The sequence below is a fragment of the Phaeodactylum tricornutum genome, chromosome 2, assembly GCF_000150955.2.
Source record: "Phaeodactylum tricornutum CCAP 1055/1 chromosome 2, whole genome shotgun sequence".
NCBI lineage: Eukaryota > Bacillariophyta > Bacillariophyceae > Surirellales > Neidiaceae > Phaeodactylum > Phaeodactylum tricornutum.
In genome coordinates, this window is record NC_011670.1 from 500,638 (window position 1) to 525,996 (window position 25,359).

At 49.4% G+C, this 25,359-nt stretch overlaps 10 protein-coding genes across 10 annotated transcripts; 3 read left to right on the forward strand and 7 right to left on the reverse strand.

Annotated features, from left to right (window-relative positions):
- Positions 1-9: 9 nt before the first annotated feature.
- On the reverse strand, positions 10-4,444 carry PHATRDRAFT_43454 (predicted protein; the record flags this gene model as incomplete). The annotated part of the gene is made up of 2 exons (XM_002177911.1): positions 10-2,051; positions 2,125-4,444. The coding sequence occupies 2 exons, from the start codon at positions 4,442-4,444 to the stop codon at positions 31-33; spliced, it is 4,341 nt and encodes a 1,446-aa protein (XP_002177947.1). The 3' UTR covers positions 10-30.
- A 614-nt stretch (positions 4,445-5,058) lies between these two features.
- PHATRDRAFT_18132 (predicted protein) lies at positions 5,059-6,591 on the reverse strand. Its single transcript, XM_002177912.1, has one exon. It carries the CDS (start codon positions 6,346-6,348, stop codon positions 5,215-5,217), a length of 1,134 nt encoding a protein of 377 aa, XP_002177948.1. The 5' UTR covers positions 6,349-6,591; the 3' UTR covers positions 5,059-5,214.
- Positions 6,592-7,725: 1,134 nt separating this feature from the next.
- On the forward strand, positions 7,726-8,574 carry PHATRDRAFT_9890 (predicted protein; the record flags this gene model as incomplete). The annotated part of the gene is made up of 1 exon (XM_002177594.1): positions 7,726-8,574. A coding segment is annotated over one exon (849 nt), but the record flags the coding sequence as incomplete, so codon positions are not given.
- Positions 8,575-9,902: 1,328 nt separating this feature from the next.
- On the reverse strand, positions 9,903-12,144 carry PHATRDRAFT_54092 (chromatin remodeling-related protein). The gene has a single exon (XM_002177913.1). The coding sequence runs from the start codon at positions 12,014-12,016 to the stop codon at positions 9,992-9,994; it is 2,025 nt and encodes a 674-aa protein (XP_002177949.1). The 5' UTR covers positions 12,017-12,144; the 3' UTR covers positions 9,903-9,991.
- Positions 12,145-13,417: 1,273 nt separating this feature from the next.
- PHATRDRAFT_1862 (predicted protein) lies at positions 13,418-14,710 on the forward strand (the record flags this gene model as incomplete). Its single annotated transcript, XM_002177595.1, has 1 exon — positions 13,418-14,710. A coding segment is annotated over one exon (1,293 nt), but the record flags the coding sequence as incomplete, so codon positions are not given.
- Positions 14,711-14,974: 264 nt separating this feature from the next.
- PHATRDRAFT_43459 (splicing coactivator subunit-like protein) lies at positions 14,975-16,561 on the reverse strand (the record flags this gene model as incomplete). Its single annotated transcript, XM_002177914.1, has 2 exons — positions 15,782-16,561; positions 14,975-15,753 (listed from the first exon to the last, which is right to left on the reverse strand). The coding sequence occupies exons 1-2, from the start codon at positions 16,473-16,475 to the stop codon at positions 14,975-14,977; spliced, it is 1,473 nt and encodes a 490-aa protein (XP_002177950.1). The 5' UTR covers positions 16,476-16,561.
- Positions 16,562-16,876: 315 nt separating this feature from the next.
- Positions 16,877-18,892, reverse strand: PHATRDRAFT_43460 (predicted protein; the record flags this gene model as incomplete). Its single annotated transcript, XM_002177915.1, has 4 exons — positions 18,724-18,892; positions 18,486-18,636; positions 17,093-18,381; positions 16,877-17,059 (listed from the first exon to the last, which is right to left on the reverse strand). The coding sequence occupies exons 2-4, from the start codon at positions 18,559-18,561 to the stop codon at positions 16,877-16,879; spliced, it is 1,548 nt and encodes a 515-aa protein (XP_002177951.1). The 5' UTR covers positions 18,562-18,636; positions 18,724-18,892.
- Positions 18,893-19,724: 832 nt separating this feature from the next.
- Rab5a (predicted protein) lies at positions 19,725-20,782 on the forward strand (the record flags this gene model as incomplete). The annotated part of the gene is made up of 3 exons (XM_002177596.1): positions 19,725-19,872; positions 20,218-20,275; positions 20,383-20,782. 3 exons carry the CDS (start codon positions 19,725-19,727, stop codon positions 20,780-20,782), a joined length of 606 nt encoding a protein of 201 aa, XP_002177632.1.
- A 206-nt stretch (positions 20,783-20,988) lies between these two features.
- AP2mu (predicted protein) lies at positions 20,989-22,776 on the reverse strand. The gene is made up of 3 exons (XM_002177916.1): positions 22,593-22,776; positions 22,460-22,502; positions 20,989-22,291 (listed from the first exon to the last, which is right to left on the reverse strand). The coding sequence occupies exons 1-3, from the start codon at positions 22,652-22,654 to the stop codon at positions 21,119-21,121; spliced, it is 1,278 nt and encodes a 425-aa protein (XP_002177952.1). The 5' UTR covers positions 22,655-22,776; the 3' UTR covers positions 20,989-21,118.
- A 334-nt stretch (positions 22,777-23,110) lies between these two features.
- On the reverse strand, positions 23,111-25,063 carry PHATRDRAFT_43463 (predicted protein). The gene has a single exon (XM_002177917.1). It carries the CDS (start codon positions 24,913-24,915, stop codon positions 23,224-23,226), a length of 1,692 nt encoding a protein of 563 aa, XP_002177953.1. The 5' UTR covers positions 24,916-25,063; the 3' UTR covers positions 23,111-23,223.
- Between the last annotated feature and the right edge of the window lie 296 nt (positions 25,064-25,359).

The following is a 25,359-nucleotide window of genomic DNA, read 5'->3' on the forward strand; positions in this document are numbered from 1 at the left end:
ACAAACGTTGACTAGTCCAATCTCTTTTTTCTATTTCTTCTTAAATAGCATTATAGCAGTGTCTTCGTCACCGTTACAAGTGTCCAACAACTGAAGGAACCCATGAACTTCCACGAGAGATCGAAGTTTGAATTGTCGCAATGGGCTATACCAGTAATTGTCTGTACTACCTTTTGTTTTTCCCGACTGGCGCTGAAAGACCCTCTTTGTCCAACCGGATGGCCAGTGTAAGGACTCATTGGGCACCCCTTCCCATATGAGAAGAGCAGGTGGCCTTCCACCATTAGATGCGAGTCCGCCTTTGGCCGTATAAACTGAGGTTTTGTCAGTCGGAGCTCTCGCGGCTTTTCTACTTGACTTTGAATTGTTTTGTTTTCTCGTAAGCTTTCGAGAGTCTTTCGAAAGATCAAGATTCGTTTCAAGTCGCCGATTCACTGGTTGTGCAATCGCATTGTCTCTCGTCTCAGCAATTTTGACTCTTCCTTTAAACTCATCCATAGACCTAACGCGAATTCCTCGTCGTACTGCGAATTCCATAAGGTCCAGCTCAAGATTCAGCATATCACATAGCCTCGTCAACGAATATTCGCGTGGGGTCACAAACTTTGAAGCGAAAGAGTGCACGACAAACGCAACTTGCCAAACTAGGTACCAAGTTCTATTGAGACCAAATTCCTTTCCAACCAAATGACTGGCGAATTTGGGAATGCTTGCTAGCGACGTCAGTGCAACGTTTTCGCAATCGTAGTTGCCGGAGCACATGAAGCATGTCTGCTCACAAGACTGATCATCGAACCATTCTGCAGAGTGTGACTCGAGCCCTGCTACCTCAAGGGCGTCATAATAGCCTAGACGACTCGCAACGGCTGCTATATAACCCTTTGGTGCAGTCGAATGGTCGAGGAAAAACGCTCCAGACAACTGCAGCTTCGACAGAGAAGCCTGCATTGACCCCGGCAGTACAAAACCTGGTTCAAGCCCGCAGTCAAAGGAAAGTTCGTCTAAAGTGGCTACCCGAACCTTTTCGCCCGCTTTTCCTGCTTCAGCGAAAAGCACAGCTACAAGGGATTGATCTTGCAATTCCTTTTTCTCCCCGGACGTCTGCGTCATGCTCGCGACTTGAAGAGAGAGGTTTTGGATGAGATCTCTCGCAATAGGGCACCACATAGAACTGTTCAGCGGCAGTACTATCACGTCCTTCAATTCGAAGCATACCTCTTCAACAAGCTCGCGTTCAAGGCTCCTGTATGTCACCTCCGCTTCACAATTTGATTGCTGCTTAATCAATTGAAGGTCATCAGTAAATGAAGACCACTGTAGCTCATCCAACAGCGACTCCGCGAAATCCAAGACTGGTAGCAAGGGAAAGTCGTCTGCGGAAGCTATGCAAAGATTTTCTCTCTGATCAGATAGTCTTGAATTGACTTTGTCTCGCAACCAATGAAGTCTTCTTAAAGCCACCCACTGTTTCGAAGTCAAAGCCCCCAGGGTCTTTGATTCCGCCGAAAATACTTCTGACTTCAAACTGTTAATTGGTTGCCATATCTCTTCTTTGATAAAGAGAAGAATCTCAAACAAGTCAACGAAAGCCGTCATGTCCACCAAGTGTATAAAATCGTCGCGTTCGTCAAAGTTTCTGGAAAGCTGGGTTGGAAACGAACAAATGTCGCTCTTCAGTGTACCGTGAACGTTCCGCCATCCGTAGCCGTGACGCTCGCGCACGGCTTCGTAGCCTTTTTTATAGTTTGTTAAGAGCTCGATGGTTTCTCCTTGTTTCATAGCATTGTCGACCTTGATGTAATATGTGCTACTCCTTCCGTCTCTATTCATTATAAAAACGTTTTGCTGTCGGGATCCACTGTATCCAATTTCATTCACATACATGGGCAAGTTCTTTCGCGCAGTCTCGTGCGGTTCACCAGTTGAGTCGCTGGTGATGTCAAGGATTTGGACGTGATTGTAGAGCGGCTCCGCCGCTTCAAAGGGCCACTCTTGCGGGGAAAACGACAAAATCCAATTTTTTGCAGTAAAAAGAGGCTCAATTTTGCGATCTGGGAAGGTGATAAGCACTGACAGTCAGATTTTTGCTGTCTAGCCCTCTCTGCGAATGAGATTCAAACTTACCCTCAGGTCGGAATGGTCCGTATAGTCCAAGTTCAATAGAACCTTCCTTTGAAGAATACTTTATTCCCTTGTCCAGGACGTAGTCAATCTCCCGATACTTTCCAAGAAAACCTATGCCGTCTGGAATTGGCTCCTCACCAAAATCGTAGTGGAGGTCTTCGCCTACCAGCTTCAAATTGAAAATTGTGTTCGAGTTGTCGTGAACTCCTTTAAGGTTTGTCATGGTTTCAGCTACGTATGCCTTACCGTGAGCTGAATCCAAATCGGAACCAGTCAAGCCTAACGATGTTCTACAACCATTTGTTGCAACAAATTCAAGGTCGCGGTTACATTCTGCCTCAAAATATACTCTTTGTTTCAGGGACTCGCCAGCTAAAGCAGCAAACTGAGGTTTCAGCTGAAGTGCTTTGTTGAAGGTAAAAAACAAACCATTCCCTGACTGGGGTATGCGGGATTGTTTGGCCTTGACAGTAAAGCAATACAAGATATTGTCACAACCTCCATGAACGACAAAATCCCAGATGGGCAATCCTGTCGTAGAACCGATACGAGATTTGCATAGGTGTTTAACGAAATGCATGGTTTCTGGCAATTCTGTGTCTACATCCACTGGAGGGATGTCGTCATGAGTGTTCTGCACTTCTAAGAGTGGCATCACTCCTTCATAGGATCCGAAATATGCAGACAACCGCTGGCTCTTCCACAAACGCCGTTGCTGGGATAGAGCTGATTGGTCTTCAACACTGAGAATGTTGGATTCCTGTCTGCTTTCTACAGTAGAATCGTCTTCGAAAACTACTTCAATCTTTTGGGCAGAAGCATCATTTTCGTTTTCGTCCAATCCCCATTCCAGGTCCAATTGCTCCAAGGAAACAGTTGCGCCATCCCCTGAACCACTGGTCCCTATCTTGCTTCCGTGGGATGAGAGCTCAGAATCGTTTTCAGACATGAGCGTTCGCAAAGCGGTATCACTGAATTTCTTGCCCTCGCTACTACCTTCTTTTTCTCCGTTTTGATCCTGAGGTGAGACGCCTCGAGTTTCGTCGACGCCCGATGCAATCGTAGGATTGCTACGGAGCTCTTCTCTCATTTGGGGAGCCCTAGCTATCTGCCTAAGCTCCTGTAGAAGTCGCTTTTCTTCCTGTGATTTTTCCAAGTGATATTGTCGTTGAGTTTTTTTGGGGGTAGCTGGTTTCTCCCTATCATCTTTAAACAAAGCTCGATTACTTCGTCCAATCTTGGGTGGTTGTGTCAAATTTACGCGAGCTTTCGCTGGTGACGTTCGCTGTCTAATCAGGCCCAACTTTGGCTGTGCTGCTGGAGATGGCTCATTCTTCATCGATTTTCGTCGTTGGCTATGGGACACCCATAAAGTGCGTGAAGGCGACTGAATCACGGCCTCATTACAACGCCGAGCTGGAGTCGATCTATTAGGAGAACCAATGGTCTGTGCCACAAGCCGCCGCTGCGCTTTCACTTCTTCGCGGGTTGATGGTCTTTGTGTGGGAGAACTCAAAAGCATTCTTTGGAAATGACAGTCGTCCATTAGATTCTCGTCCGATTCGTCGTCATCGTCATTAACTTCTATAAGGGGCTCGGAATCGATGAACAATAAGGACTGCCCTGCCTTCGTTTCCACGTTTCGTCTTTGCGGATCCCCAGTGCTGGTCATTTGGTGGTCATCATCACGTGCAAGTCGCTGTAGATGTCTGTAGCCGTGTTGTGAAATCCCATGGTCCCCATTACTTGGATTGTTTGCCGAAGGGTAATGCGCTCGAGAGTTAGGCGAATACTTTAAGTTTTGCTTTTGTCGATCCCACTCTTCGTAGTCTCCTTCGGATTCGCTCGAATCGTGGACAATGAGCTGTTTCGAATTCACTGAATGTTTCTCCGATCCGTTCGAAGATTCAAGCCCGTCAGCATCTTCGTCCTCTCCCGAGGAATCTTCCAAGAGAATGGCTTGATCAGCCGCCGAACCTGGCCGCAAGCTATGCGACGTTACGGTCGACGCCAAGCTTTTCGCATACGGGATGTGAGCATTCGTGGTAAACGGATTACGTGATTGTAAACGCCCTCGGGATGGTCGCGCTCTGACGATAGAGTTTCCACCGTTGGCGGATGCCTTCGTTCCCTCGACGCCTGGCTTCGTTTTACTGGCGGAAAGCGACGAAGAAGTGGTTGTGTTTGTTAAGGGTACTGAATAGTAGACATCGCGCCCGTCTTCGATTGACGTAACACGTTGCCGAACACATACAAATTCAACATCACTATCTGAAGACGCAGCATCAGAAAGCTTATCATTCAGAGATGTATCAGGCATTGCTTGAAGATCTCGACCCTATCCGTCTTTGATGGCACCACGGGAGCGACAGTAAGCAGAAGGCAGTCCGTGGGAACAGAATAATGTTGACTATGACGCCCGTCCAGGGCGTTTTTCTGTGAGAGAGAAAATGGGAAACTCCTCTTCCTCTCAGCTAACTACCTTTTACAAAGAGGAAAGCGCTGTGGACGGGTTTGAGCTCCTTTACATTTATATTTCTTCAGTATAATGGTTGGCAACTGGTCCCGATGGCAAAACGCCAGGCCTTGGCAGTTTTCGCTTGACAAATCGAGAAAGGCTTGCAGTTACAGCTACATCACGGTAAGCTATTCTCATGGGTGAAAATAGGAAAACCTACGATTAGGGCGACAAGATGTCAAAAAGCGTGTCCGCCAAAATACCACCGCCTAATCGGAATCTCATAGTCGTCCTGCTCAGTTGCTATTGGGTATCTTACAGTTAGAAAAAAAGGCAAGCTCAAAGTACTTCCAGGTATGCTAAGACCAAGACGAAAGCCGATGTGACACTATAAAACTAGGATGATAACACGTGAAAGAGGCAGTACACGAAATAGTCACAACAATAGAATTCTGGATCATTGCATCTGAATGTCAGAATAGACGCATTCCGAGCCAACGCTCGCATTTGGATATATCCCATACCAGCTGGTTTGTGGAAAGGGTAATGGCATAACGGCGGTAATATGAGAAAGATAGGCTACCCTGTTGGTCCCCAAAAATGCACCATTGCAGGGACACGCTGTGATATGTTCACCGCAAATGATCGGCACGCGTCGGAACAACTGATGGCGGAGGAGCAAATCGCCTAGGAAAAAGAAGCATCCATGGATTTGGACCCATTGTGTGTTGCCAGTTTTTTTGCCAACCTTGATCAAAGGGATTGACAATTCTGATTGTAGACGAGGCTCCCTGCCGAATTTGGTACTGTTGTGCGAGGGCGTGCTCCAAATAGATTCTGTGCTCCAGTGTGGTATGCGCCGTCAAAATGTACTGAAGATGAAAACAGAAAAAGGTAGTCATAATGACAGCAACTCCAAACAACAACGGGAGGACCAGATCTACAATAACTTTGGCCTCGACAGTCCCGGAGAGCAGCATTTTGGTAAGTTGTATCGGCTGCGGTAAATCCAGTAATCCAGTGCCGTTACTGTAGAGCCACTTCCAGCCATGTAGACGTATTTGATCACGAAGAGGATCATAAAATTCGTGCCACAACAGAGCGACACCATACCCGCAAGCGATAGACAAAAACGCCAACAATAGCACAAAGGATCGATAATTGTGGTAACCAATACAGTTGTTCACCCACACACAGTGGTGATCAAATTGCAAAACACAGCGCTTGCAGCAGCCGCAATGGTGGGCACGAGGGGGTCGCCACACTTTGCAGGTCGCACAAAATGAGGCAAGATCGTCTGGGATCATGATCTGTGCAGCGGTACTAGAAGCCGCTATTGGTGCCGTGTTCGCCGTCGTGGTTGCACAGTATCCACGTGTCGGAGCGCTGTCGCTTGGTCTCAGAAACGTTCCGTACATAGCTAGCCTTTGGGCTTCGGCTTCCGCGTCGACCTCCAGGTTATATCCCCACACACCACCTTGGCCATCCAGGGCATTCCATCGAACCGGGGTCGTCCCCGACACCACAACCCCGGGAGAAGTCAGAACCGTGGCGGTATAATGAAAGACAATCATTGTGACGAAGTAGATCGTCAAAACATCATGGATCACAATCCAGTGACACGAAATCTCTTCCGGATCGCACCATCTTTGAATTACCACTGCTCGGAGAGAGGCAGTGTACGCGAATAAAACCGACAAAACGAGCCCAACTCCGAATATTGGAATACAAGAGATTGCTCTTTTGTTGGCATGATGTCTTCTCATCCAGACGGCGCAACCTGTTATAGCTCCAAAATCAGCTATCGCCGCGGTGACCAAATTTCGTATCCACAACCAGGAGGAAAACGGTCTAGGAGAGCGCAAGGCCCGCTGGAATCGCGTCCAGGTTAAGCGAAGTTGCGATCGGAAGGCATCACGGGACTCCACCGCTTCACTCTCGCTTACGTCGGTGTCAACAGGGGGACATTCGGTAGATCGTCGCCGTATCCACGCCGCACTAGGCGCTGCCATGGTTCATTTTTGGGAGCGAAGTCGAATGTTGAAATCTAGATTGGGTAGTTGTCTTTTCCGTGTCGTCTTATATGTCTCACTCTTTGTCTTCGGAAGCGTGGCTGGAGCACAAGGATGAATTCACCGTCAAACAACAGCTGGCCCTTTGGGCCGAATGGAACATCAATGACTATTTGGATCTAATTGTAGAATGTATATCAAATATCATGCATAGTCAGAGGCCCAATGGACGGAGACATTCTAAAATAATAGCCTATCGGTCGTTCTGCGAAGGCTCGGCTACTAAAGGAAAAGAAACTAAGCCTGGGAAGTCATTTCGTGTTGTAGTACAAGCTAAGTCATCGAAGGTCGGAAACATCCCCCTTCAAACAAATGTCTGGATCCACTGAAGGGTAAAATCCGGTCACAATGTTGGCCGACGCGATCCCGCCGAACACTCCCACGCCCCCGCTTCCAACGAGCCCTCCCTCCGTGTGTGAAAAAGTCGATTTTCGATAGCAGCCCCGTTTTAGTCCGCCGACGACCCATCCACAATGGAAACCAAGAACATGAGCGTCCCTCATTCGGTTGTTCACGCAAGAAATTACTCCGGTGCCGAAAAGGACGGGAATGTTCCGGTAACCACCAAGAAGGATCGCAAAGAACCTGGCGTCAAAGGAATGGTAAGTTTCGATGTCGGGTTGCGATATCAACCAGTGTCACTTTAGGGTCATTCTGAGTGGAAAGCACGACTAGCACGTGAATAAAGCGGCGGAAGAAATCGATGTTGCCCATACCTTAACTAGGTAGTGCAAAGGAGATTCGTAGAGAGTGATATTCAGGTTCAGATCACTCCTGGGTGTTTTAAGTGTCGATCAAATTACTGTGGTCTGGAAATCATGCCCCCTCGTTTACGGTGCCATTTACTCATGAGCGCCTTTCGTCTCATATTTTAACTAGATGGGTGCCATCGGGAAGCCTTTTCAAAAGATGCGTCGCCGCTTAACTGTCACAGGAAGCTCCGGTGCGGTCGAAAATATTGACGGCCCCAGCGAATCGGCTCGTCACTTGACAGAACCCGCTGTAGAAACCCTTCCCTCCGCGCCCCGCGATCACAAGTACCAGGCTGCAGTCCGCTGTGCCGTTACGGAATACTCAGGCGTCTCCAAAAAGGGACACGCACCCTATAACCCCCGCAAAAAGAACCAAGACAGCCTCATAATGGCGGATGACCCAAAGACCAATTCACTGGTGCTCTGTGTCTTGGACGGACACGGTGAACATGGAGACGGCGTTTCGCAGGCATTTCGTGACCAGCTCGTCCCCGCAATGTTCAAACACCCCGCCTGGGGAACAGATTTGAAGCACGCCGTCGCCGATGCGATAGCGAAGGTTGAACGCGCCTTGCTGCGCAATTACCGCATCGACTCAGAGTTTAGTGGGACAACACTATCCATGGCCATTATCCGAGGCAATCACTTGACCGGCGTCAATATTGGGGACTCACGGGTTATTTTGGGAAAGGAAGAGACGCCAGGCAACTTCACCGCCCAGGATATTACCTTTGACCACAAACCGGACTCGCCGGCCGAAAAGGAACGCATCCTGGGTTGCGGTGGTCGCGTATTTGCGGTAGAATACGACGATGGCATCGACGGGCCTCCGCGTGTTTGGCTGGGACACATGGACATTCCTGGGCTGGCGATGAGTCGATCGCTGGGGGACGTGGTAGCTCACTCTGCCGGGGTCATTTCCGAACCGGAGTTCACTGAATACGACCTCAATCCGGCGACCGATCGATTTTTGGTTGTTGCGACGGATGGACTGTGGGAGTTTGTGGAAAATCAAGAAACTGTGGATATGGTGGAGGCCCAGAGCGGACCGACAGATGCCGTGGATGTTTTGGTAACAGAAGCGGCTACACGGTGGATGCAGGAAGAGCAGGTCATTGACGATACCACAATCATTGTTGCGAACCTGTTTAATTACAACGCGACCTAAGTCTCGGACGTTTTATAGCAAAAATGTAATCTCGGGATTTCCAAACGCATGAGTAGATCTCCTTGTTTATATCAGCCAAGAAAGGCTTATGGAACCAGGATTGAATAAAGACAGATTCTAAGCAGTACCAGTAGCTTAATGTTAACTGTGTCCATGCTATGGGCAACTGGCAGCTCCATGACAAGCTGTTTTTCCCTCCAAGATTACATGTTCTTTCACGAAGACTTGGAGGCTACTTCTTTCCTATTCCAAAAAGGAAAGAAGTAAAGTCGTTCGGATTGAGATGTTTTCGCTCTAACTGTAAATGGATACAATTTCTGTTCAAGTATTCTCGACTGATAGTCAGCGCACACCGCACCCGAAAATCTGAATAACTTGGCACATGTGCAAAAGCAGAAGAGGTGGACCTACATCTACTATGTCATTTCATTCCAGCGAAAGAACTTGTGTAGCTGGGAAAGACAAGATTTACGTAGCTTGGCTATGCGCAACGGAACTTTGTTCGCCATACTCGTAGGGGTAGCTTGAAAAATGTCTGTAGTAGGCTTCTGCACTTTCATCCGACTGTGCAACTGACAGTGACCCAATTGCGGAGTACAGAAACCAAAATGTGTATGTGGTCGCCACCGAAGGTTCCACCACCTGGCGTACACGATTACACGATCACGGATAACCAAGAACATTCACTGCCAGGGCAAACACCCGATGACGGAGATATACATTACATTAGGCCATTCATTCGATCATTGCATACCGCTGAAACGAATCTTCTACTAGCACCTTTTTTGACACTTGTTGCCTTGCCTCTTGGTCTCAGCGTCATTGGAATCGACAATCAAAAAGAACGGATAAGCTATGAGCATTTTTACAAAAACAGCCGATCTATTGCATCGGGGTGCTGTTCTGGGTTTGGTTTCGGTTTTGGGTTTCCAACTCTACCAAATTGGGAACAAAGTAATGTCTCGTCAGGTCGAATCACGGCACATGCACTCGACATATTTCAAAGAAGTGGAAGAAAAAGTAAAGGAAGAATACCAGAAGGATAACATAATTGACAAACGAGATTGGTACCAGGCCGAGGATGATTCGTATTTGAAGAATCAGGTTCGTTCGAATGTTTTGCGGCCTGAATTTAAGCAGCAACAGTCATCGGCACAAGACAAATAAACCAAACACGTACAGAAGGTCTGATCAGGCTGGAAGCGTGCTTTGTATCATCTATAACCAACTGAGTAGATTTTTTCGAGAAGAACGAGTAAGTTGTTTCAGGAAAAGAGTTTAAAACCTTGCCTAAAACGGTTCTTGAGGAGCCGAGTCTAAAGTTTTCTGGAAGTATGCATCATATTACAACTACCGACAGAAATGTGAGAGCCTATCGTCTGTGTGCGCGGTCCGTCCACATAACGTAAGACACAGCTTACGGTCCACCGAACCAATGTCGACACCGAGCAGTATACAAATCCCGCCGCTCCAATTCCAGCGCCACTCGTTCTGCCTCCAGGAGACCTTCCAAATCGTCCAATAAAGTAAGTCGGTTCTCTAATTTTTGCATCCGCAAGTCAACGACTCCGGCCAAAAGATTGGCAACATTGGCTTCTTCCTTGCGACATTGTGCCAAAGCCTGACCGGCTAACAGACTAGCGACCGTAGTGTTTTGTAGAGCGGCTAGATTGGCGGTCGGGTCTTCGGTTGCAGCAAACACAGCTTGCGTGGCAGCTCGAAGTACGTCCGGATCACTATTGTCCACAATGTCTTGAAGCACCTGGGCGCGCAACTCTCCATTCCCCTTAGCCGAAAGTGGCGTGCCCTCCAAACTCGGTTCAGGAGTAATTGGTCGCTCTGTAGTTGACGTTAAGTCATCCATTGGCAGACTCAGGAACTGCCGCTCACATTCAGTGGCATCCATTCCGTTACCTATTGCTGCGGCAACAGCATTCCAGTCAAACACCAGCCCGTTCTCGTTGGTATCGCTAGAAAGTAATTTCGGACGTTTCCGAGATTGCTCTACTACGTTGTCCAGCAACGCACGTTTCAGCTCGTCGTTCCACAAGTGCCTTTTATCGACTTCTTGCTGCAGAGTCACGGGAGTCGGGGCCGAATCGTTCATACTGTCTTCGTTGATAAATGCGTACGATGTTAAAAAGGCGTGCAAGCGTAACAAACTACCCGCGTCCCCGGGGACGCTCCGGCGTACCATGGTCGCTGACACGTAACGATTCCCGATACCGGCGGCAATCTTCAAAATCCCTTCGCGGGCCTGCACGTATGATTCTTCAGTTCGATGGGAGGCACTCTGGTCAAACCATTCGACCAGCACAGACTTTTCGATTTCCGACGCGCGCGCCGCATCATACCAGTCCGGTTTCGGTGTTTTTGAAGCGGGGTCGACCTGCATTTCATCGGAAGGCCCGGGAATGTGTTGTTCCCATTGCGGAGCCGGGGTTTTTGAAAGGGCGACTACGTCGGGGACGGTTTCTTCAGATTTTGAAGTTTCCTTGTTTGCTCTTCCTTCGGGAGTAGATTGGACGGGTTTGACTTCTGTGGCGGACGATGTCTTTGTGACTGGATCCGGAGCAGATACCGAAGCTGGAGGTACAGTTTCGGACTTCTCTGTTTTCGTCAAGATACGCTCATCGGCTTTTGTCGGCGGCGCTACGGATAGTGAGGTAGCCATAATTGGTTCAAGAGCAACCGGAGCTGGAGTACCAGAAATCTCACTCGATACTGGTAGAGATGCATCTCTCTTGAGAGACGGTGCGCTTGTTTCCAAACTGAGTGAAAGCACAGGCTGAGAGTCTAGGATAGTCTCCGCTGGGATGCTAGGCGCTGTGGAAGTTTGCTCTGGCACGCCCACGCTTGGTGCTTTGTCTACTGTCGCCACGACAGAGGAGTGAGTTGCCACAGGTTCACTACTTGTCACAGTTGCGGCAGTTCTTTCGGCAATTTCCGTTGGAGCAGCAGTAGGTGCAGGCGCCTTGATCTCCTCGTCGTTGTCATCACCACCTCCTCGAAGACGCTCCGGGCCCGACCCGGTGACTACAGTCTTGTTTGTGGCAAAAGTTCGAAATGTTGGCGGCTGTTCTGGCTCAGTAGATGGAACGAGCTTTCCCGTAATCTCCGTTACTCGCATGCTCGTAACCTTCGGATCTGCGGACATCCGAACAACGGAATCCAACCCGGGTAGCTGGAATTTCCGGGACGACGTGGCCGCATCGGTAGGTCCGATCAGGTCGAGAGCTTCGGTCGGCAACCGTAAGGCTCCTTCGTGAACCAGATGGCGTACGCGTTCGCCTCGGGCACCGTACAAGCCCGTTAGTAAGTTGGTAGGGTTCATACCGTCCGCCGGAATACGCGTGAGGGGGTGCCGATTGCCTACGTCGCCGCCGTCCACGTCCATCGCAACCGGATTATCCTTCGGATTTGCTTGGTTCTTTTCCGACATTGCACACGAGAGGATTTCTATCCCAATTTCTTATCCCCAGTAAGATTTATGTAAATAACAACAAGACTACAAATTTAATGTAAATGTGGTGCGTGTGGATTTTACAATAACAAAATGTGGGATCGTCAATTGTGGGGATGTATCCCCCGCGGTCAAAGCTAAGGAAGCTCCCACACTACCTGCTTGCCCACTCACCGCTGTTGGTTATGGTAGCGCCATTTGGCCTTTCGCACCACACCGTGAGGGACGATGATCAGACGTCATTTTCGAAATTACAGATCTCGGCTGAAACGATAGAAAAATTTTACTGCACTAACTATTATGGAACCACGCTCGTGCGTGAATTTAGCACAACCAATCATTTTCATGTGTTGACGTTGTCTTTTTAAACGAAAAATTAGCTATATATAACAGGAAACCGAAAAGCATCCTCTAATTTCTAAACAGTACGACATTTCCTGGTTCTTTCAGTTTATAGTTCGCTGGAACCGTGTTCTGAATCCTGGACCTATTCCCGTCCAGAAGCTGAACGGCAGCGCGACGCTGCCTTCGTTGGAAGACTAGAACGTTTCATCAATAGCGCTACAAAGCTGACCTATCTATACCTTGTAATTACGTTAGCCGAGTTGTTCAGAGCCACGAAAAGGTTGGAAATTTTAGGAAAGGACCATGTATCCAACAGGGGGGGGGGGGATCATTATTGAAAGGGAACAATAATTCGAACACTGGTCTAATCACGCCTTATGTTATCTTAGAGGTGACACCTTTGCTCAAGTTCCTTATTTAATTTGGAAATACCGTTCAAGGAAATAGAATACCGCAAGACCAATTTACCACGTCAGTTTCTATTTTGATATCTCGAAGTAGTCTTTTCATTGACACTTCCTCCTCTACACACTCTTCGGAACGACCCGAAGGCACTCTCGCAAGAACGATAGTTACGAAGACACGAATCAGAAAAGAGTGGTGGTAAATGGAGTACGTTGCTTCCTCTCTTACTCTGGAGATGGTCTCTTAATTCTCATTGGGATCCGCAACTGCACTCTTTCATCATTAGGTCACCCCGCATTTCCTCTCGCAAATCAATTTTAAAAGGGATACGCCGCAGCTTTGGCTAGGACACTCTCAAGTGGCTTTGCCTATTTTGATTATTGCACGGCAACTCTCTCTAGCGACCTCGCCGAAACGATCTCATCGCAAAGTACATTTTAAGTATACATACGTACATTGATTCGTGTGGATTGGGATCACGCAAGGAGCTTCGGAATGATCTCTACTGGCTCTTCCACGTCCACGAATGCCTACGGCACTTGCTCGGTTCAGCTGGGCGAAAACTCTTCCGCGAAAGAGCTCTTGGAATGTGTTTCAGATTATCTACAGAATCAGGAGGCGCCTTTCTCGTCTACTCTGGTACTCACTTTTGCGGGCGCGATTGTCTTTCTAATGCAAGCCGGCTTTGCCATGGTCTGTGCTGGTGCTGTCCGCACAAAAAATGTCCAAAACGCCATGCTCAAGAATCTGTTGGATGCTTGCGGTGCGTCCTTGGCGTTCTTTTCCATTGGCTACGCTCTGGGGTTTGGGGGTATGGAGCCCGAAAGTTCCAAAAAGACCTTTGTCGGACATAGTCAATTCTTTCTGATGGACGTTGACGACTACGCTTTTTGGTTATTCCAATACGCCTTTTCCGCTGCATCTGCCACAATTGTCGCAGGAACGCTCGCGGAACGATGTCAAATGACGGCCTATCTTTGCTACTCCCTTATGCTAACCGGGTGGGTATACCCCGTTATTCTACACTCCATATGGAATCCCAACGGCTGGCTATCTGCGTACTCGGTTGATCCGCTTTGGGGCAGCGGGCTGGTGGATTTTGCTGGCTCTGGCGTCGTTCATGTGACCGGAGGAATCACCGCTCTGTTTGCTACAATGGTTTTGGGCCCCCGACGAGGACGCTTTCACGATGATCTTGGGCATGATCTGGCACGGCCACGGGAATTTCAGGCTCATTCGCCGGCTCTGCAAATGCTTGGTACTTTTATTTTGTGGTTTGGCTTTTACGGATTTAACATTGGCTCCGCGCTGATAAGCACAAAGCAAGGCTCAGACGAAGCAGCCGCCTTGGCCGGTGTCAACACAACGCTCTCCGCTAGCGCGGCAGGTATTGTGGCGCTGTTTTCAAATCTATGGTACCTGGAGAAGACGACCGGTGAGCCTCTCTTTGATCTAAAGTATGCTATGAATGGCGCCATCTGCGGTCTTGTAGCTATTTCTGGCGGCTGCGGGGTCTTCGAGCCCTGGGCCGCGGTGGTCACCGGGGCCGTGGCCGGTGTGATATATCTATTAGGTAGTCGCGGACTTGTATCCATGCGACTGGATGACGCTGTGGATGCCATCCCTGTACACCTCTGTGGTGGGGCCTGGGGCATCCTGGCGGTGGGACTGTTCGCAGCGCCCGAACGTCTCCTTTCCGTGTATGGACGGAATAATCACCCAGGATTGGTTTATAGCATTCGTGAAGGAGATATCGATGGCGTTCTTTTCGGAATTCAACTAATTGGTCTCATGTTCATCATGGGATGGGTTATGATCATCATGCTACCTTTCTTTGTATGGCTCAACTGGAAAGGCTGGTTCCGATCAGACCCGCTGGAGGAGATTCTCGGGCTCGATTTAAGCTATCACGTCGGATTGGCGTTACATACCAACAATGTTCATCCGGAATACGTTGGCAGCGAAAAAGATGTGGTCGACGAAATTATTTCTACGCGCCAACGAAAGGTCAACGGGAGCACCACTACCAAGGCGACCTCAGGTACGGAAGAATTGGAGTATATCCCGGAAGTTAGCGACGAAGACTTGAGCGAGATGAAAGAGGAATGCTTGTGACACGTTTCTGAGAGCCAGAGGTTTGAAAACATGATGCCTTTCATGTCCGAATTGTTCCAGTAGATATGTAAATTAGTAGATTATTCTCATCCCCCCATTAGCTTCGACTCCTACTGCGACTGCTCGAAGAAGAAGACCGGCGATGTGTGCGTTTCCGAGAGTGCTTGCTCGAGCGGCCTGCGGAACCACTGTCCGAACGACTTCTCGATGATCCACTGGACGAGCGACTACTGTACGATCTGGACGAATAGGAGGGAGAGCGGGACGAGTGTCTGGCCCTGCGGGAGCGAGGAGATACGGAACGCCCGGAAGAAGACCGCCGATTTTTGGCCTCCACTTTTCGTGGAATGTCCGGGGAAAGACTCGGGCTGCGCGACCGAGTTCTGGACCGTCTTCGCGGTGATCTGGAACGAGAACTGGATGTGGATCTCGAATATGATCTACCTCGGGATCTGTTTCGAGCATTTCGCAATCGTGATCTGGATCTAGACCGTGAAGACGAACTAGATCTCGAACCCGATGAGCTTCGAGAATGTGACGCTGCCCTGCTTCGAGATCGTTTCGATGGCGGTGACCTAGATGTAGATCGCGATCGGCGTTTAGTCCGATGTGTCGATGGCATCGGCGATCGGCTCTTTGGAGAAACTGATCGTTTCGCTTCCGTTTTTTTCGCAACGACTGGAGAAAGCGACCGCGTTCGTTTTCGTCGCGGCGGAGACCGGCTGACTGAGCGGCTGCTGCTGCTGCTTCGACTGTACGAGCGCTTTCGGCGACGACCCCGACTCCGACTGCGAGACGAAAACGAGGATGAACCACTCGAATAAGAAGAGCGACTACTTCGACTGCTACGGCTATCGTCGCTGGAGTAAAAAGAACGACTGTCGTCATCCTTGCGCTTGGCTTGCTTGCGTTGTGCCTCCTTTTGGGCATTACGCAGTTCCTTTTCTCTCTTCCGAGCGGCCTTTTCTATAACACGCCGTTCTTCTTCCAAACGCGCCAAGCGTTCCTGTTTCTTGGCTTGCTGCAGTTCTCGATCAAAGGCGGCACCTTCCTGGTGGCGAACGTGGGAAATCCCAAAGGCCGCTGCGAGTCGTTCGTTCTCCACCGCCTTGGCCTGCTTTTGGACATGCGTATTGGTGGTAGCAACGGCGTCGCGGCGACACGCACGGGTCAGATGTCCCGGTACACCGGAGCGCACGCTGGATCGCGTATCGGGTGACAACACGACTGATTCCGCCGCCTCCGCGGATTCGTTGCGGGACGCAACACTCGCCGCCCGCTCCGTCGCGAGGCGCGCGACAATCTCGGCTTCCGCCACGCCGCGGGCTTCCCATTCTTCCCGCAAGACCAGGAGCCTGTTTTCCAACCGCCGACGGTCCGCGTGATCTTGAATCTCGCGGTTTCCCCGACTCTGCGCGGCGGCGGAGACTAATTGCGGGCCGGTCCGATGACCGGCGACGTGCCGGGAGGTTTGGGTCCGACGGCGGGAGGCGTGGACGTGACTCGCGTTGCGCTGGACGTGACCGGAAGTCGCTGTGCCTCGGACCGTTGACAAGCCGATCCCATTATACATGACGTAAGATGCGTACGGACATGTACCTCTCTTTCTCTCGGTTCACTCGCTAAGGTAAATAATTATTGACAGTGAATTGACAGTCGTACGGAAGAGTGGAACGAGAGAAATCGTTCGGACGACAGGAAACGAAGCAATCGACCTGATGCAACACTACGCGACGTCGTCCATATATAGGACTCGGACGTACCAGTACAGGCAGCAAGAGTGTGTCAAGCGCTACGCAATGTGGGTAGGAAATGAATATCCTTGAGAGGCTAGTGGTACGATTGGATTCCGGATTCCACATGCAAGCTTTCCTTATCGGGAAAGCCAAAACTAGGTCACTTTGGGGGGTAGTTGACAATTTAACGCAGTAGAGTAGTAGATACGATATACGTGGTTTTCATGCATAGCTGTAGTTAGTGTAAAAAGAACAGCTCCTCAATATCAATACCTGGATTGGTGACGTTTGCTACATTCCCCACCCACCAATTCGTAGCGGCCGCCACGTCCGACCCCACGGTCGTCGTCCCCCCGATTCCAGCGTCGATCGCGTCCCCCGTTACTTCAATGGTCTTCACCACCCATCTCATGGATTGGATCTTGCACTTGAGTTAAAAGAAATGCGCGTGGACCATACCGAGATCTCCCGTGGCCATTACGTCAAAGACGCAATCACCAATATCCGCGGCCATGCCCCGCTGGCACGCATCCCGCGCCTGAGCCTTGGTAATACCGTGGCGCAAATGACGACTGCCGTCCGCAATTGACGGTGCGGGTCGACAGGCTTGGGGGTACTGCGGCGCCTGGGCCTGCGCAAAAAGCTGGGCGTCTTGATCGTTGACTTGCCATTCGGCACCGTATTGGTCGGGATCGTGCTGTAGGACCGTGGTTCCATCGCGGGCGAGCATGCGTAGCGAATTGTAGTCCCCGTAGAGGCCCGTAGCGTCTCGGTAGTTGCGGGGATTGATATGGAGGAAGCGGATCGCCATAAAGTGGTTGAACACACTGATCCGAATGCTTTCCATAGAATTGATCTGTATCGTGTAGACCTTTTGGGCTCGTCCGTTGGGGAAGGGCTCGTCCGTGTAGGTGACGGGGTAACCGGACAAGTCCAAGGAGCCGTTCACGGGGAGATTGTCGTGCAGCGCCCCGTTCAAAAGCAGATCTCGGTAGCCGACTTCCAAAATGTCGTTGCCGATCTTGATTGCCACCCGACTGACGAATGAGAAGAAGCTACGTTGCTCGGTGCGTACTTGCAGATCGAGTCCCTGACCTTGTTGAAAGTGCGGTGCGTGCACGAGCAGCAAATCACACTGTCCGTGGTAATCGAACTTGTGTCCCGCCCAGGTCTTGAAATGGGGATCCCCGTGAACGATGGGCTCACACTTGGTGTAGGTGAGTGACGGAATCCCACCCGATCCCACAAAGTGTACCCGAAGCTGGGTGACACTATCCACGCCTCCCCCAAAGTCGTACGTGACGTGTTGGCCGTTGCCGGGATGACTAGGGGCGGGCAGAACGGTCCAATCCGGATGGGTGTGTATCTTCACGGAAACTTCGACGGCTTCGTCCATATCCAGAATGCGCATGCTGCGTAGATTGACCAGAGCTCCGTTCCAGTCGAACTCGATCGTTCCACCGTCCGCACAGTCATCGGCTCCACCGCAGCGGGACTTTTCCTGGACGATAATGGCCTTGCCGTCGTCTGGCGCACCCGTCAAGTCGCCGTCACCGCAAGTAGGACGGGCCGTGTCAAAGACCCGAGCCAACGGAGTCTCGCAGTTGCTGCTGTCGGAGCTTGTGCGAATCGACAAATAGGCGAAGCCGTAGGCCGCCAAGGTCTCGTCCGTGACTTGATCGTATGCGTGGAAAAAGTTGAAATTCAGTGTCGAAGAAGAACATTTATCCGGGTCGAACGTTGCTGGTGAAGAGAACGACGAAGTATGTGAGAGACTATTGCAGCAATCGAAAGCAATCTGTGTTCTTGTGATTGAGTCCAGTCCAATCCAATCTAGAGACACGTACCGGGGTCTATTATCGAATGAACGACCGTCAGCAGGCTGAGCAAGGCTGTGGCAGTACACGCAAAGGACTTGATCATTTTCTATTGCTGTTGGGCTATGGTATCAATCGATGCGGGTATCGGGAGTTGGCAGTGTTGTTAGGGATGCGATCACTGCGGATGCCGATTGTGAGTGGTGTGGGGCGTACCCTGAAAATCGAGCAGTGTCGTGATCTTGAATCCGCATTCACATACACATACATAAATTGTGAAGCTGAGAGGTGTAGGCATGCCCCCTCTTAAACAAACGAGCGTTTCGTTTGGAATTTGACCCCTTTCTCCGCTCGTCTCCACCACGTGCTACGGAAGGATGTTCGGTTGTTCGTTCACGGGTCGACCGCCGCGCCGAACATTCCAGGATGGGGGGCATGGCCTGGCGCGTATAGTGCTCCACCGGGACCATATATATTTAGGCTCTACAGAATCACGGACCCGTCGAAATGAGGGGCAATTGGTCGCTAGGTCTATAAATGCTAGCAAATGTCACGGAACCGGACGATTCAACACCACGCACTATGTACATAAGTTCCGTTTCAAAAAAAAGTCAACACCGCTTTCCTATTCCACCATAGATAATTCTTGCGTTGGCTCTTGGGGGGCTTCTGTTTGAGATATATATTCACATCTTTCCATATTTATAGTACCGGCATGTACGACTTTCTGAGCGGCGAATCATGTCGAAGCGCATGTCAAACGCGGGGTTGCGCAGTCAACGAGGGGCCTCCTAACGTTGTGACGGGCCCGATCCGTACGGTCGACGTGCCTTCGAATCGATCGTTAAACAAAATCCGGGTCCGACAGCGAATCCGTCGCCGAGTTCCGAAGCTTGGCAGGATTGGGCGGTCGCGTTCCGATGGAGTCGTGGGATGCGATGCCAGTACCGGACGACAACTATCAAACGAATCATAGAAAACAATCTAGTATACAGTGCTGCACGGGCTGGAAAGGCACCACGACGACCGTCGCGCGAGTCGCTGGCGTATCACAGTGAGTCGGTACTCGGCTGTTCCGCAGCTTGCGGGTAGCATTCGGCTGGCACCCCCCTCTACGAATTTGTTCTTTCGTGAGCCCCGCAACGCAAACACACTCGTTCGACACAACCCTCCCACACACACACCGCTCGACTCTTGTGTGACTCCTATTCTTATTCTCTGCACGTACAGAATATGAACAACAGCGGTAGCAACAACAACACGGCATTGATGGCCAATCATCCCGGGAGTGCGGCGAATGCCCGCGTGCATCACTTCAAGCTCGTCTTGTTGGGAGACACGGCCGTAGGAAAGTCCTGTTTGGTAGTCCGCTTCGTGCGGGACGAATTCTTCGAATTTCAAGAACCCACGATTGGAGGTAAGTTTGTAAAAACACCCAGTTGATCGAAAGACCGACAGCAACGATTTCGGCAAAGTCACATTCGTCCGTCCCGAGTCTCGGAATGAAGTTTACCAAACGGAGCGGGTTTCTCCCTGCGGTCATTCTTCCAGTTTTCGTGCAGCGAACACTTGGCGAGAGGAAATTCCCGTTAGACGCAATGAAAGTGCTGAAAGGAAGCACGTCTACAGTTGGGAGTAACGAAGTGGTTGAGGTTCGATTCGGTTCACTCGTTCGCTTGTTGACGTTAACTGCGGTATGCTCAAACTTGTGTTCACTGGGAAACGCACGACTCTGACACCGTGTGACTTCTTCCTCTTGTAGCCGCATTTTTGACACAGACCGTGCAACTGGATGACGCCACGGTCAAGTTCGAAATTTGGTACGTACAATAGCCGCGAACAGGCACGCTGCGACACCGCAGTCTTTCTTTTTCGGTTTTCCTCAAATTGCGTCTGCTCTGTTGGGCCAACGTCCACGATTCGACAGGGACACGGCTGGACAGGAACGTTACCGATCGCTCGCACCCATGTACTATCGCGGTGCTTCCGCCGCCATTGTAGTGTACGATATTACCAATCCCGATTCCTTCACGGGCGCCAAGTCCTGGGTGAAGGAATTGCAACGCCGTGGTGATCCCAACGTGGTGATTGCCTTGGCGGGCAACAAGGCCGATCTCGAAACCCGTCGGGCCGTCGAATTTGAAGAGGCCAACGCGTACGCACAGGAAAACGGTATTTTGCATCTAGAAACGTCGGCCAAGAACGCCAACAACGTCAAATCGCTCTTTATCGAAATCGCCAAGACACTTCCCAAGAACGCTCCCCAGCCCGAGAAGGAAGCCTTTCCCATTCTACAGCAACAGCAAGAGACGCGAAACTGTTGCTAGAAACTTTGTGACAAATAATAACTTTTTGGAAGACGGAGAAAACTTATAGCGATACGCAGTATTTCTCTTTTTGTGAAACTAAAATGACTGGACTTTTGTAGAAAGACGGACTGTAAATGCATGAGCTACTTTGTGCGGACGAATTACCCGCTATCTCCCACAAAATCTTTTATCCGCAGACGTCTTGGCTACCGAAGTCTTAAGAGAAAATCGGCTTTTGTTATACTGTAAACTACTGTAGGTGCCTAAAGCCGGCCACAACACGACCATCCAGGCAAAGAGACTATTAACCATCGTACCCATGCCGAACAAACACTGAAACGAAGCAGAACTCCTTTAAATTCGAATTTGGTAGGAACCTGCCTTTGTAATGTAACGAACCCATCTATTCGTGTGGTAGCCTGATTTATCGTACACACGAAGAAATCGTACGTGTACACCACTACCTGTGAACATGGGCACCTGAAACTCCACGTTGATAGGTGGTCGGCTCCAGGGCTGGGAACGAACGGTTGGCATGAGATCGACCTCGGCATTGATAATGCACTGTGCTTTTCCGGCAAAGCGTTTGACTCGCCACACAATAGCTTGCTGTTCTGGCTCGTACTTGGCGCGACCAAACGAGTGCTTGATCTTCGTCTTGGATGTATTCTTTGGTACCGGGATCTTGATAACCACATGGGTGGCAAAGAGCTGGTCCGAAAAGTTCGCAATGACTTTTAAGTCGATAGACACTTTGGTATTATTTTGCGATTCTTGTACGGCGGGAATAATTCGGAAAGGAAGATTGATGTTGTCCGTGACTCGGTATCGCATCAATTCAAATTCACCATCTGGTGGTATGAATGTAATTGTGCGGTCGGCGTCAAACTTTCCCAGACGAACGCAGCGATGAAAAGTGCAGTCGTCAATATCAACGCTCGGTTTACGATCTTCTTTGTCTTTCTCAATCACAAGCTTATCGTTCAATCCGAATTTGCATTCCGGCATACCAGTCAATTTCGTATTCATTTGTACCGACCCTGCGACCTCGTTTCGTAGCACGTTTCCAGTACTAGAAAGTAGAAGATTGACACTTTCGAGCACATCAATGTAAACTTCATTCTTTTTGTGGCGAATTCCTTCTCGTCTCCAATCAATGGCTCCGGTTATTTGGCTAGTCAGCTTGCTAGGCTCGGGTTCATCTTGGGGCTTGGCCGTTCCCAAATTAATATACAATCGCAAAACATCAACAGCACAATTTTGAGGGTAACCGAAATCCATCGTTTCATCCATCAGCTCATAGATCAAGGTCATGTTGTTGCGCATTGCTGTCTCGTCGAATTCCTCTCCCAAGTAAGCCTTCAGAATCTTAATTAGCTGGAACAGATACTCAAAAACCAAAGCCGGGTTCACATTTGAACGGGTCAAGGCAACGAAGTACATATTCAGGTGGCGAGTATAGAGGAAAGAACAGTTTTCAATTCGCTTTACAGGAGCTTCCGTGCCGGTTTCTTTGGCGGCCACAACCTGACAATAATAAAAAATCAGGGTTAAGCATTTGTACTGTTATCTGACGGTTAAGTCCATAAGTACTTAACGTGGTCACACGGATTTGTAGTATCGTGGATATGAGGAAGCGTGGATTCGGCATGCTAACCATGGGGATGCCTAAAATGGCATGCCTCGAGAACGTACCTGAAGACGAAATGAATCAGCCGCCGCTCTACCAACGTCGTCGCTAACATCGTTGAAACACAAGACAGGTCAGATGTCAGACTTTACGATACAAGACGTCATGGGAATCCTATCCAAAACGTTTATGACCTACCGGTATTGTCGGGAGATCATAATATCTCCCTTTTGATTCAGGACCATGATCATGGAAATCATTTCGACTTATTAATATGTTTGCCTTGATGAAATTCTTGGTACAACGGAAGATTTCCTAGCGAGCAGTAGCATCAAGTTTGGACTCACACTCACTGTCAGAACGTAATTGTGAGTTGACTGTGCCACGGAAATATTCCGCGTGTGAAAAAGAACAGCGAAAACGGACAGCGCTTGCATCGTGGAAATATCGACAATTTCATAGTCCCCAAGTGCGTTCATAATATCCGGGTGCTTAGATAAATTTCAGCTAGTTCCAGTTAGTGCGATACAAACGGAGTAGGTAGGTAGTTTGTATCCCGATAAACATTTAGAGCTAGAGAAGTAACAGGTACAGCAAAACACGCTCTCCTTGACAAAACCAAATATCTGGAACATAAAGTGGCATTGATTCGCATGAACGAAGTGGGATTACCATTAATTCACTTACACGTACAAGATTTCGGTGCATGTATGAAGGAAAGCAGATAAATCATTTTCTATGAGTTTTCCCTTGCCGAAAAATCCTTTTAATCTATTTGGTAACGAGAACAAGCATTCTTGTTGGTTTACTTTCCACTTTGAAGAAATTATTAGTCAGATAACTCTGCCGGAATTGTGGCAAGCTCATCCATCTTGGCGGCCCCGTAGCTAAGAAGATTGTTGAGACTACTTCGATATGCCGGTGAAAGATGATCGGTGAGCATGCGCGAGTCAAGTTCAATGTAGCGCAGTATGCTTGATGCGCCATTGTCTACATTGACGCGTTCGGCGGTTCGAGTATTCTGTTCCGTCTCCGTTTCTGGGATTGTGTTGTTTGATAGTTTCGAAGGATGAGCACCTTCTTTGTCCGCGACGCTCACTTGTCCGTATCCTTCTTTTGACCACAAGTCGTACATTTGAATAACGCGACCGGCAACATAGAGATGGTCAGGATCTTTCAGTTCTACTTTTGCGTTGGCTGCTGTCATCGCTGCTCGAATCTCGTCCATGGTCATGATGGGAGTACCTTCTTCTTCGCTCTGAGTTAACATGTGAAAAAGAGACTTCGTTGATTTCCAATCTTTAGCGGTCATACCGCGCTCCTCTAGTCGGTTGTGAACATTTTTGAGGTACTCCATGACAATCAGGAGATTGGAGAGTGACCATCGAGGGATGATGTCTGAGTTATTGACAATCGTCGTTGTGAAGGGAGTACAGGCTAAAGCTGCGTCATAGTCCAGGACTGGAGGAGAAGCAAAAGCCCAAACTTTCAACAGGTTACTGTTCTCCTGGCGAAGCTGAGCGAAACGTGAACGAAGCAGCATTCCCAGCAGAGCGGCGGCGCTTGCCCCCAGGCTGTGGCCTGTTATGACTAGTTTGTATTTACTTGGAAGTAGCAATTCCTCTACTAGAACCTCAACTTCATCTGCCAAACGCTTTGAAGCCAACATAATTCCTTCGTGGGCTCGAATCTCGGTCGGGCCGCCTTTAATGAACGGCTCCTTTAGATCAAATGATTGAGCTTGCATACAGCAATCCGTCAGTAGATCTTCAAAACTTGATGAACCCTTGATGCCAATTAACGCTTCTTTGCGTTCTTTCGAAATGGCTATGTAGTGTGCAACAGACCCGGGTAGTGCAACCTTGTCGTGGCGGATCAACGTAAAGCCTTTCTCTTTTAGCGCTTCACTCAGAGGCTTTTCGTCGGGTAGTTCGTCGTAGGCCCATTCGGCAAACTCGAACATATCGTCCATGCCTTCAAGCACATCCTTCGGATTCTCCACGTTCTTGCCAGCTTCAGAGTACCGACGATCCCGATCCCGGGATCGTTCATCTTTCAACTGTACAAAGATCTTCAAAAGAGCAATGAATGCAAGCTGAGGATTCGGAACTCTTACTGCGTCGACAACCTTTTCTTGTGCTAGCGCAAACAATGATTGAAGCTTGGCAGCTATTGCCGGCAAGGAAGTCATGTCGTCTGGGTCAAAATCGACTTCCTCTACTTTGTACCTTCTTTTTAGATATGGAATTTGTCGCTTGATCCAGTCTGGAAAAGTTTTCCAGAGCTCACGTGCCGCAAAGGCGACTAGCACGGCGGCCAGTACGTATGGTGGATTCGACTTGGTGGCTATAGTACCCGAAGATGACACCGTCCGTTGCAGAGTAGCTCTAGTAGCATGGATACCGACGCGGTAGCCGATACCGAAAGTGAGGAGAAGAGGGGCAATCCCTACTCGTTTCACGCCATTCCACATGTTATTGACGGACTGCTTGATGTCGGTGACTTTGTCCTCTTCGACCATATCGCTTATCCTCGGACGAGTATCGCTTCTTTTCAGTGACGGCGCCTTCACCGATGCCAAAAACTTTCTATTGCTTCTGTTTATACCAATATATGGAAGGTTAAAGCAAAATACAAACTTTGGAAGAAATTGAATTCCCACGAGGAATGACCATTTCATCTTTAGGTCAAGGGGGCCGAGCCTCTGCTATAACAAGATACGTTCTTTTGTCGTATAGAGAGACCTGGTATCGTCCCGAAACAGCAAAACTGCTTTCCAGGCCTACCGGGTACCTGGATTGACCGTGAATTTACTGTCAAAACTTGGGGCAAAGGGAGAAGGAAGATTCGGCTGCGCCTAGTGAAACAGAAAAGCACAAAAGTCTCATACTGTTAATTATTTTATTCCTATCTGATGACCTATCCGTCGCCAAAGAAAGTCTTCTATCAAAACTACCATAATAAA